General features: G+C 37.9%; 1 protein-coding gene across 1 annotated transcript; it reads right to left on the bottom strand.

Moving 5' to 3' along the window:
• Window positions 1-10,955: 10,955 nt before the first annotated feature.
• LOC130215062 (SCAN domain-containing protein 3-like) lies at window positions 10,956-12,827 on the bottom strand. Its single transcript, XM_056446949.1, has one exon. It carries the CDS (start codon window positions 12,825-12,827, stop codon window positions 10,956-10,958), a length of 1,872 nt encoding a protein of 623 aa, XP_056302924.1.
• Window positions 12,828-13,120: the final 293 nt, after the last annotated feature.

The following is a 13,120-nucleotide window of genomic DNA, read 5'->3' as shown; positions in this document are numbered from 1 at the left end:
GCTGCCTTAAAGCTATTTAAACCTTAAAGAAAGGTTTTAGGCCCAGCGCTGGTCTATTATGCACACTTGCATCCAAATATGACTGATTGACAGTCACTCCGAACAATACCGCAGCATACAATACCGGAATTACACATGCACTTAACATCTGGCTTGACAAGCACAACTAAAACACATCACAATAATATATAGGAAGGCTTAATTGCTTCCAAAGAATGACAGTATGTGAGAAGTTATTAAATGTAACCCACAATTTAATTTTTTACAGCAACTACAGTCAGCAGGCAGTCTGAAACACCTTGAACAAAACGAGAACAGCTCAAGAATGCTGATTTTCAACAATGGCCCAGACGTGCTATTATTCCAGCAAGACAGAATAAATATCTTTCAGCTTTCAGGCTATTAAATGTGCGTTGGAAAACTAGAGTCTTTAACACAGTCTGCTGTCGGACACATTCATTGTCCCCAAATGAAAGCCCGTCAGGTACGGAAGTCTTTTCAGACGGCTCTACAATGTGCAATGTCTCTCGCCAAGTTAATGTGGCACAAACCAGAGGAAACAGGGTCAATTAGATGCCCGACCTGCCCACACCTACACATAAGGCACTTAAGCAGCATTACAAAGCCCTATACTGGATTACAAGAGCAAATGTTTGTGTCTGCGGACGTCCAAAGCATCGTCTCTGACATCTGACATGGGCCATGTCCTCGCTGTTGGCAAGCTCTGATCTGGCCTGGCTCTTGGGAGGACGTGGAGTAACTGCAACACCATTATCTAATGACGGGACTGAGACGCTGTGCTCACATGCTGTATATTTAGAACAGGCCCCGGGGTGCTCTTTAGGAGGTTAACATCCACTGACCCTGATGCGACCTTCTTTCTGGCACCCGGCCAGACCCATTAGACTTGGCTTTGCTTCTTAAAAGCATCGTTGAAAAGAGCTAGACGTCAAGCAAACGTACCTGGATGAGTCGTGCGGAGAGGGCAATATGGTTTCCATCCATATCACACTAAAATGCATAGACAGAACCAAGGTTCATTTAGTAAATGAAAACTGAAGTTTGAGTTTGTTTTTATGTATTTGTATCTTGGAAATTTTGTCACACACAGAAATCTTGCATACTGAGTCCGATGGGTGATCCATTACAAACAAAAAAACGGTCAATTCAAGCAATTATGCTTTAGTCTCCCCTCTCTTCCTCCCAAAAGAAAGAGGAAATATTATATAAATTACTTTAAATGAATCCTCAACAAAGAATTTTGACTATATCTACTGTATTAGGGCTGCCCGATTCTGGACAAAATGAGAATCACAATTTTTTTTGCTTAAAATCAAGATCACGATTTTCTCAGTTTTGTAGATGTAAAATAAAGGTTAATATGAGTAGGCTTTTATTATTGTTATTTACCAAACATACAGTAAAACAACAATAATATTAGGCCTATGTGTTGGTCTACTGTTGTTTAAAATGCTAATTTTTGTATAGACTTTGAAAGTTTGACTTGAAAGACTTTGTCCTGGTTGTTTATTCACAGTAAAGTGATTACATAATAATACAATTACTCATAATTCTGAAGTTGAATTATTGGGCTCTATTTTATTGATCTAGGTGCAAAGTCTAAAGTGCATGAGGCAAAAGCATTAAGGGCGTGTTCGAATCCATTTTTGCTATTTTAAGGACGAAAAAATACGATTTGCGCTGCGGTGCATGGTCTAACAGGGTTGTGCTTTTTCTCTTGATGAGTCATGGGTGTGTTTTGAGCATGATGTACATTAAACCAATCAGAGTCTCATCTCACATTCCCTTTAAGAGTCATTTGCTATTTACATGACGGATTTTCTGAGTGGAAAAACTAAATGCTTCACTAGTGAGAAAACAGTTAAACAGACCATCTGCAGCACAAGGATGGAGAACAAGAATAATAACATTATACAAATGCAAATCGTCATGAATAAACTGAAAAAAGCCTCCCGACATGAAGAGATGGAGGCAGTGTTTTTTATATTTATGTAGAAAATAATAATTTTTGTAATGTTTAAATACTTAAATTTTTTTCATATGTAAAGATTTGTGTATTGCTGTACATCCTGCATTATTAAGGAATGTATAAGCGTTTAAGGCTTTAGTGCGTTTAATGAACTAATGTGCTTTGCACTGGACTTTAGACCTGCTATCAACTGGTCTATTGCACAGTCTACTTCAGTTCCTCAAAATAGCAAATCGCCAACAATGCGCCTTAACACACCTCCTTTCTAGACCGGAACACCCATGAGTCCACAAAGTGGCACAAATGGATTTGTTATTTAAATGGTGCAAAACGGGAAAATTAGGGTTGTGCTGGTCTGAAAATAGCAACACATCACGCCGAACACATCTTGAGCCTTATTGTGCCAGGTGTATGATAGGGCCTATTGTGTTTAAGACATATGCTTGGAATCTGTCATTGACAACATTATTACACCATTTATTTTTACTGGTAAAATCAGACATTTGTCATTATTAGATTCCCTCTTGCATTATATCCAGCATTATAGACTGACACTGTTAAACATTTATGTTCATCCACAACACTTTGTGTTCGCTATGAAAGAAAAACATTAAATGTTTGTTGTAATCATGACTCTAAAATGCCATCGGATCATTTAAATGATGTGCGTGCTTTCGGTTTCACTGCCGAGAGCGCTCATGTCATGGCTGCCGTTACTTTGAGGAAAAAAAACATGCATGCAAATCATACTTCTCACGCGGATCTCAAATGATCACTCTGTGCAACAAACTGAACGTTATTTACAATTTTATTACCTGTTATTCACAGCCTCTACAGGCTCTGTTTATTATTAGACATCATGGGTGGGCAAGCGCACATCCTCTCAGTAGTAAACAGACAGTGCGGCAGCTCATGTGTGATTTTGTGGCCGCGAATACATCATTAGATTAAGACAGAAATTATATTTTTGGAAGGTGAATTGTTCCTTATAAATACAGTATATGACACTTTTAACATCATTTGAAGGTGTCGATGCTGAGCAATGTATAAAACAACGTAAAGACTTGTGCGACCGCTTCTCCCAAACTTGAAAATATAATTGGCTAAATAGTAGAGATGCTGGATTAAAATCATGTGGGGGAGTCTAGATCGTAATCTTTTTATCGATTAATCATGCAGCCCTAGTATATAAATACAAAAATAAAAGGTGCCAGCATGGGCTCCTGAGGTATACATCATGAGAAAGTACTATCCCAGTGTCCGCTTTGTACTTTTATATCAGAGAGTGTTCGTTGTTCATGTTTTTTTTCGAACCACACAAGAATTGATTTGGAATTATATCGAGACTCATCTTTTCAGTAGTCTTGGTCCACTTGTTTGATGCTCGTTGCAGTTTATATGGCAGCGTTCACACCTATTCAACTGAAGCGCTGTAACTGAGCATCCACACCAGAGTTCGGTTTAATCAAACCAAACCTGCCAAGTGTGAACACACCATTTGTGACAGTGGACTGACCCTGAATGTTCTAGTAAGTTCAGTTGAGTTCAAAGCAGTTATGAGGAGTCTGTGTGTGTGTGTCAGGATAGAAAGTGTCATCGAACAGCGCGCTCTCAGCCCGTCCTCTCACTCCACCCGTCCATCCGTCACAGGCATGATCTTTAGCTTCATTAGCATGAGAATGGGGAATGATGAGATAGCTCGCATCAAATGCCAGCCGCCCGGGAGACGGCAGAGAAGCGCTGCCCGCCCCTTATACACACACACACACACTCCATTTAAAGAAATAGCTGAGCATTTGCCACACACACACACACACGCACACACGCACACACGCACACGCACACACACACACACACACACACACACACACACACACACACACACACACACACGCGTTGGCTCTTTCATCACACCTCCTCAAGAAGCATCTGCCAGATATCTTTAAACTAGTTTGGACTCTGTCATCTTAAGTCACTGCAACTGGTTCAAACAGTCACACTGCTAACATTCACTGCTGCTCTGCTGACTTCCTCAATGTATGCATATAATATAGTATAAATCGCAGATGTTTAAAATATATATTTTAAATAAGGAATGTCTTTTATAGTCACAAATTAAGGCAAGGCAAGTTTATTTATATAGCACATTTCATACACAGTGGCAATTCAAAGTGCTTTACATAAACAGGAATAAAAGAAACAAGTATAAGAGAAATAAAAACAAATAATAAAAATGGTAAAAATAAAAATAAAATAAATAAAAATAAAAGCTGACAAAATGTGTTATAAAAGAATTAAAAAGAAGAGAAAAACATAGTAGTTCGATCTGTCGGACGTAGCACAGTGCTCATTCAGTTAAGGCACAGCTAAACAGATGTGTTTTCAGTCTTGATTTGAATGTGCCTAATGTTGGAGCACATCTGATCATTTCTGGAAGCTGATTCCAGCAGCAAGGGGCGTAGTAGCTGAAAGCCGATTCACCCTGCTTTGACTGAACTCTTGGGATTTCTAATCTATTTGATCCTAAAGATCTGAGTGATCTGTTAGGTTTATATTCAGTGAGCATATCTGTAATGTATTGAGGTCCTAGGCCATTTAGTGATTTATAGACCAGTAATAATACTTTAAAATCTATTCTGAATGTAACTGGGAGCCAGTGTAAAGACCTGAGGACAGGTGTGATGTGCTCTGATTTCCTGGTTCTGAATTAATTAAATTAAGCCAATATACTGAATATATATTAAAAATGTGTGTAGTAACGTAAAAATATCTTAATACTGTACATTCATGTTGTTTTAATAATATTTTTAGTTATATTATAATAAGTATTATATATATATATATATATATATATATATATATATATATATATATATATATATATATATATATATATATATATATATATATATATATATATATATATATATATATATATGTATATATATATATAGGCATGCGACGATACATGTCATCACGATATATATATATATATATATATATATATATATATATATATATATATACATACATATACATATATACATGGTCAAGACGATCTGCTGCAGTTCAAAACTGAGCATCAAAATGGGGAAGAAAGGTGATTTAAGTGACTTTGAACGTGAAATGGTTGTTGGCGCCAGACTGGCTGGTCTGAGTATTTCAGAAACTGTCGATCTACTGGGATTTTCAAGTACAACCATCTCTTGGGGTTACAGAGAATGGTCCGAAAAAGAGAAAATATCCAGTGAGAGGCAGTTCTGTGGGCGCAAATGCCCTGTAGATGCCAGAGGTTAGAGGAGAATGGCCAGACTGGTACCAGCTGATAGAAAGACAACAGTAACTCAAATAACCCCTCGTTACAACTGAGGTATGCAGAAGAGCATCTCTGAATGCACAACATGCCCAACTATGAGGCGGATGGGCTACAGCAGCAAAAGACCACATCGGGTACCACTGCTATCAGCTAAGAACATGAAACAGAGGCACACAGACTCACCAAAATTAGACAATAGAACATTGAAAAAACATTGTCTGGTCTGATGATTCTCGATTTCTGCTGCGATATTCAGATGGGGTCAGTGCCACAGCCTGAATATTGTTGCTTATCGTGTCCATCCCTTTATGACCACAGTGTACCTTCTTGTCCCAGCAGGAAAACACGACATGTCATAAAGCGCAAATCATCTCAGACTGGTTTCTTGAACATGGCAATGAGTTTACAACTACAACTGCATGATGCTATCATGTCAAAAGTGACCAAAATCTCTGAGGAATATTTCCAGTGCCTTGTTGAATCTATGCCATAAAGGATTAAGGCAGTCCTGAAGGCAAAAGGGGGTCCAACCCAGTACTAGTAAGGTGTACCTAATAAAGTGGTCAGTGAGTGTAATTATTTATAAAGTATTATTCTTTTTCTTTTTAATATACATTTCAAATTGCTATATTTTAAATGATATACAATAGCAACAAGATTATATTTTTATAAATGTATATGCAAAAATACTAATACATTGACATTCAATGCATATTTTATCTTATATTCCATATTTATTTTTATATTTTAGAAACTCTTAAATATATATATAAATTAAAAATTACTTCAAATGTATGCATTTAATTATTATTGACAGCATCGATTATATCTGAATGGACATGTATGGGGGGAAAAGAGAAAGAATATAAAACTTTATTCATTTATTTATTACATTATTTCCAAACCTGTATGACATCCTATATGAAACCAAAAGAAGATTGCATAAGATTAAAAGGTATTATTGATGGTCCATTCGAGTATTACTGTCTGCTAATATCTGTTGATACTGCTTCTTCAACAGACATTTAACTGACTATAAGAAACTTTGCAAGTACGTCAACCAACATGTACACTAACCCTAACCCCAACCTAACAGTCTACTTATAATCTAAGGAGAACTAGTTGGCATGTAGATGCAATGTAACATAAATTCAAACTACAGACCATCAAAATAAGGTGTGACCGATTAAAATAGTATAAGATCATATCTTTATTAATATACAAATAAAGAGTAAGGTGATCCTACTGAAGCCATTCCTGTGTTCCATTTACTTTCATTTGTTTTAGGGACGGGTTAAAAACAGATAGTTTAGCCAAAACTCTTCCTTTATCTTTAGCACAATGGAAATCACATATCTTTGATATCATCTTGAAGGTGATAAATAATAACATTTCATTTTGAACATGAGTTGCTGAACTAAAGTGGAACTGATTATAATGTGTGCGCTCTATCCATGGAAATGTTCAGTGACTGGTTTAACAGCACTCTTGCATCATCTTCTGCAACAAATGCGAAATGTGCTCTGCATGAATGTCAGCCTATGTGTGTGTGTGTGTCTGAGTCATGCACAGATGACATTAACATTTATATATGGACTGTAGACAAGATAACACAACAATCTACCTTGAGTATTATCATACAATAAGTGCAAGACGCCGACAGAATACAGAACGAGAGACGAAAGACGAGGAGAGAGGGAGAGAAGCAGAAGCAAATTAATCATTTCATGACTTTCACAGGATGTAGAGATTGCTCACTGTTTTCTTGAAAACACCCTCATTAGTATCTTTCCTCCAAATTAGGCAGCAGACATAAGCTAAAACGGTGCAATCTAGTAGTCTGCCGAATTATGGGTAATAAGGTTATGCCACTCTTTTTAAGGAATCATGTTAATTCTTTTATTTTAGAGATTGTTGCATCTTACAGAACATTGACAATGACTTTAAACAAACGAAATGAAAATTCTGTTCTTATTTTCTCACATTTATATGTTAAATCAAAAGTAATTTTCCCAGTGTGTGTGTGTTTGTGTGTGGGTGTGAAACACAAAAGAAGAGCACTAAACAACATACTCCAGTGTCTACCAAATGAGTGTCTCCTATGAAGTGAAAGGAGGCCAGACTGTATACAAACACAGGAGAGTTTGTTGATGATGTGGATTAAAGGTAATAATGTTGTAAATAATGTGCAGTTTCTTGCACAGACTGATGTTTTCACTTCATATAACCTCAATGTATCATCAGGAACTAAGAGTATTAAAGGGACAGTTCACACAAAAATGAAAATTTACTCAGTATTTACTCAAACCTTTATGAGTTTCTTTGTTCTGTTGAGCACAAATGAAGATGTTTGAGGAGCGCTGAAAACCTGTAACCATTGACTTCCATAGTGTTTCTACAATGGAAGTCAATGGTTACATGTTTTCAGAATGTCTTCTTTAGTGTTCAGCAGTGTTTGGAACCAGTAATACCAGAGTAAATAATGACAGAACTGTCACCTTTGATTGAACTATCCATTTACTTTAGCATGTAGCCATTGAGTTTTTTGACTCTCAAAGTCTGTTCTAATGAAGAAAAAGTCATCTACATCTTGGTTTTCCTGAGGATCAATATGATAACATCAGATTTTTAGTTTTGGGTAAGCTACATTATGTTTAAATGAATGGAAAAGTTTGAGAAAGAAAACGTGTATCAGTGTATTGGATCCGTGCATTATCTCTTATGCTGCGTTTACACAAGACACGAATGAAGCGTCAAGCGCGAGTAATATACATGTTCAGTCAATGCAAAGATGCGAATAGACATCCTGCAGCATGATTCACGTGAATGAAGTGGCATGAGTTGAGCGTTTTGCGCATTTGACATGCTTAACACGCAAATCGCTTGAGTTGGAAAATCTGAACTTCGGCAGACATTCGCTCTGTGTAAACCAATCAGGAGCTTTCTCTAGTAGTGGCGTGATTATGATGCACCTGTTGTTGGTGTCCTGAGGGAAAATCCTCTTGCTGACACCGGACAACAGTTCATCAAACTGAGCTGGGCTGAGTCTGAAGCACAGCTGAAAGCCTCCATCATCCAGGTATAATCTCTGTGGATGAACTCACAGAGCTGGGTGCACCTCAGAAATCACAATCTAGTGGACATGGCGCTGAACAAATCTACGCTGTTTTTCAGCCTTCCTAAAGCATATAAACACAGCTAATCTCTCAATAAAATCCATGTTAGCCATTTAGCAATGAAGCTAGAGTCACCGGGCAGACAGATGCCCTGCCCATGAAGCGAATGTAGCGAGTAAACTCAAAATGTACACGCGAATAGCGCAATTTATCCGCGCGTGCCACATCTGGTGTGAACAGCATAACAGAAAATTAGAAATGCTCTTGACTGAATAATGTTTCTAACTTTATTAAGGCTTAAATTGTAATAAGTAATAAAATGTACTATTATTAAAAGTAATAAAATGTAAAATATCACTACAGACTATACATTTTATGCAGGCAAGTCTATGCAGGGCTATTTTACATTTTATTACTTTTTGTAGGCTCTCTAATCGCTGCTAATTTGTATACTGTATGTTTTTTCTCATATTACTGACAGCTAACTTGTCTTTAATATTGTTTAGAATTTCTAATAGTTAAACTTGTTATTGGGCAAATGTAATATCATCTGCACTTTGAATTTGATCCACTGAACCATTAATACAAGCACAAAACAAAGCAACATATTTAATTTACAAAGTTGAACCAAGACTTTTTTGTTTTCTTTGAGCCCACAAAAGTGTTTTTGGAGCTTTGTAAGATTACAGTTGAACCACTGAAGTCACATGCAATGTTTTGACAATTTGTTTGGTTCCTTTATTGGACTTTGAATGTCTTGTGATCATTGCGGTCTATGGAGGATGAGAGAGCTCTCGGATTTCATCTGAAATGTGGTCATTTGTGTTCCAAAGATGAATAAATGAAGGTCTAAGGGATTAAAATGACATGAGAGTGAGTACTTTACCAGAATTTGTATTTTTTGGGTGAACTAACCCTTTAAACTAATGCAAATCTTATGGAATTTGAACGACAAAGTTTTTTGGATGGGGGTTAACCCTTTAAACTTTGAAGCATTTCCATGGACACGTTGCCTAATTAATTCGCAAATAGACTAGTTTGAAAATCATTTCAAGCAGATAAATGCAGAAAAGGCACCTCTGACACAAAGTTTATTAACTTACAGCAATTTTAATAACAATTTTCATAACATTTCGGGAGGCCTAATTGCAGCTCTGGTTTAAAATATCTTTTAAAACACACATTTAGCTTTCTGTTTCTCATTTGGCGACTGCTAGAGTATGCAAATAAGGTCCGCAAACAAACCCTTAAGATGAAAGGACAAATCTTTTATAAGGGACCGTTATTCTGTTTCAAATCCTTCCACCTCCTCTATCTGTAATTAGGGAGGCAGAGGAAGATGATATTTACTGTAATTGGCTTCTCAAACATCTTAATTAGCAGAAATCCAGTAAAATGCAACTCATTAAGAAATTCTTGGCCATGTGATACATCAGTAGGTTATTTCCTTGGTAACTTGATGGAAAGCGAGAAAAGTTGCAGGAGCCGCTTACATAAGAGCATTCACCCACTTCCTTTAAATCACACTGAGTTTTCTCTGAGAAACAGATGTATGTAATGTGGACACAGCTGTTGAGGTGCATCTCCAGTTATGCTCCCTCCTCCTAATGACCTCCATATGTCTATCACACACACACACACATAAATATATATACACACACTCTCTTTTATATATAGTTTACGAGGACTCTCCATAGTCGTTCAGTATTTAATACTGTAAAAACCTGTTTATTATATGGCCTTACCGTAAAAAATATGCTTGTGATTTCATTCATTTATTTATTCATTTTCCTTCAGCTTAGTTACTTATTTATCAGGGGTCGCCACAGTGGAATGAACCGCTAAACAATCTGGCATATGTTTTTTGCACGCACTATGGTCAATTTAATTCATCCAATTCACCTATAATTCATCCAATTCACTTATACCACGTGTTTTTGAGCTGTGTTTGAAATCTGAGAACCCAAAGAACACCCACGCCAACAAGGGGAGAACAATGTATTAACAAATGTGCTTTCTTAATACATGTATTTACAGTAAATAACCGTAATTTTATGCTACCAGAATTCTCTGCATTACATTTTTATGTCTTTTTTGTTGACATTTCTATGCTTCTTTTTAGTTTTTTTTCTACTGAGTTCTGCACATTAGAGTTTTATGTTGCATCAAATGTTGATAAATAATGTTTATACAGTAGCATTACTTTCATTTTCACATCCATGATGGTGATTAATAGTTGTGTGAATGACACTTCTATATGTTATTGTGCTTCTCTGCTTGTGGGAAAAGTTGTCTGTGATGAGCTTTGGTTTATCATCTGACCTTCTCATCCACACTTGCTTATGCTTTTGTTTTTGTCTATGTAACAAAGTTAAATCATGTAGATCAGTGTTTTTCAACCTTTTTTGAGCCAGGGCACGTTTTTTACATTGGAAAAATTTTGCGGCACACCACTAACCAAAAATGTTATAAAATGACACTCTGAACAGTATATTTATTTACAATATAATTTCAAAATTTATTTATACTCAAGTCAGTGTGAAACCTGGGCCTGTTTGGATGAACACAAAGCCGATATCCTGGCAGGAATAGAAGAAAGACACACACGAAGCTCTTCTTCAACAGCTCTCAGTCTCTCTCTGTTTTTAGTTTTTATAGAAGTTAGGCTTGAAAAGCTCAGCTCACACAGATATGTTGTGGAAAATGGGAGCAATGTCAGAACAGCTTTGTTGGCCAGAATGGGGAACTCCTTGGCAGCAGTCAACCAAAAACTGTCCAAAGGAAGATCAGCAAATCTTAGTTTTAAACCTCGATCCTGTTTCAGTTCAGTTAGTTCCTCCTGCTCTTGTAAAGTCATGTCCTTTCCAACAACTGATGCTGAGCTGTATGGGTCCCTAACCCAGTCAAAGCATTCAGTGGAGGCTGAAGAGAAATAAAATGACAACTTCTCCTCCAGACTTTTCAAATGTTTACATATTACCTCACACAGTGCAGCAGTGGGACTTTGCCGTTTCTCTGTGAGTGGGAACATCTCCAGGTTGGCACGTTGCACATGTTGTCGCCAGAGGTGGACCTTTAAACGGAATCCATTTACTTTATCTGTGCTTGTAAGCAGGTTTTCATTTCGGCCCTGCATCCTTGTGTTCAGTTCATTCAGATGATAAAATATATCAGCCAGGTATGCCAGCTTTGAGCACCACTCATCACCTGAAAACAGATTTGAGTAATCAGACCTCTCATTTGTCAGAAACATTTTAAGTTCCTCTCGCAGCTCATACACACGGGCCAGCACTTTGCCGCGCGACAACCATCGGACCTCCGTATGGAGCAATAAGACCTTATGCTCCGCTCCCATTTCCTCACACAGAGATGCGAATATACGGCTTTTCAGAGGTCGTGTCTTTACAAAGTTCACTATGCGCACCACATCGTCCAACACAGGAACCAGTTCTGCTGGTAAAGTCTTAGCAACGAGGGCCTCACGGTGCAAAAAACAGTGCGTAACAATCAGGTCTGGGTTTTTTTCCTTCACTCTGCTCACAAAGCCTTTGGTGCGCCCGACCATGGCTGCAGCTCCATCAGTGCAAACACTTGTGCAGTTTTCCCACGTAAGTCCTCCCTGGTCCAGATATTGCGATGTGACCCGAAAAATTTCTTCTCCAGTTGTTTTTTCTGGCAGTGCCTTGCAAAATAGGAAGTTTTCTCTAATGGAATCTCCATCCACAAAACGCACATTAGCCAAGAGCTGAGAATGTCCACTAATATCCGTAGACTCGTCAACTTGCAACGCAAATTTCCTACTGATGCGTATCTTTTCCAAAACATGGCTTTCGATGTCTGTAGACATGTCATCAATACGTCTGGCAATTGTGCTATCAGAGAGCGGGACTTTAGCTATGCCTTTAACTGCGTCGGGGCCGAGCATCTCGTTGACAATGGCTATACAGGCAGGTAGTATTAATGTCTCTGCCAAAGTGTGCGGCTTTTTTGATTTAGCAACGAGTTCGGCTACTAGGTAACTAGCTTTTAGCGCTTTCTCATTTACCTTTGTGGTTTTTCTCATAAAGCTTGCCTGTTTCTCTGTATTTACACGCAGGCGAACAAAATTGTCTGTCGGCTTGTTTTGAAGCGCCGGGTGTTTCGTTTGGAGATGGCGTTTAAGCTTGCTCGGCACCATGGCGCTGTTGGATAGCTTCTCGCCACACACTAGGCATAATGGAGTAGGTGTCGTCTCATCCCCGGTGAAAGTAAATCCATACGAAAGATAGCTTTCACTATATTGCCTTGAGCTCACCGTCTTTGCTTTCTTTTTCCCACCACTAATACTAGGGCCTTCATCCGGGTCAGAATCTTGTACAGAACCCAATTCGGAGTTTGCAGTTGTCCTTTTTAAAAACTTCTCCATGACTGTCACCACGACCGCTCACGTGCATCATTAAGTCTCTCGGAGGAACGAGGCAATCAGCTACGTGTTGCCACAGGGACGAATATTAAATTACCCTCCCAGTCTTTACAGCAAGAACAGTGGACAATGACGTAATATTTGCAGAAAATGATTAATATATGTTTTATAAAATTTAAAATTTTTAAAAAGTGACATTGGATAATTTTTCACGGCACACCTGACGACCTCTCACGGCACACTAGTGTGCCGCGGCACAGTGGTTGAAAATCACTGATGTAGATGTTATTACTTCG

Source organism: Danio aesculapii, chromosome 21, assembly GCF_903798145.1.
Source record: "Danio aesculapii chromosome 21, fDanAes4.1, whole genome shotgun sequence".
NCBI lineage: Eukaryota > Metazoa > Chordata > Actinopteri > Cypriniformes > Danionidae > Danio > Danio aesculapii.
The sequence above is the reverse complement of the archived record's forward strand: the minus strand, read 5'-3'. Positions and strand labels throughout refer to the sequence as shown.

What these genes read in the sequence shown, in the direction of transcription:
- LOC130215062 (XM_056446949.1), bottom strand. Translation starts at nt 12,827, where the DNA reads ATGGAGAAGTTTTTAAAAAGGACAACTGCAAACTCCGAATTGGGTTCT.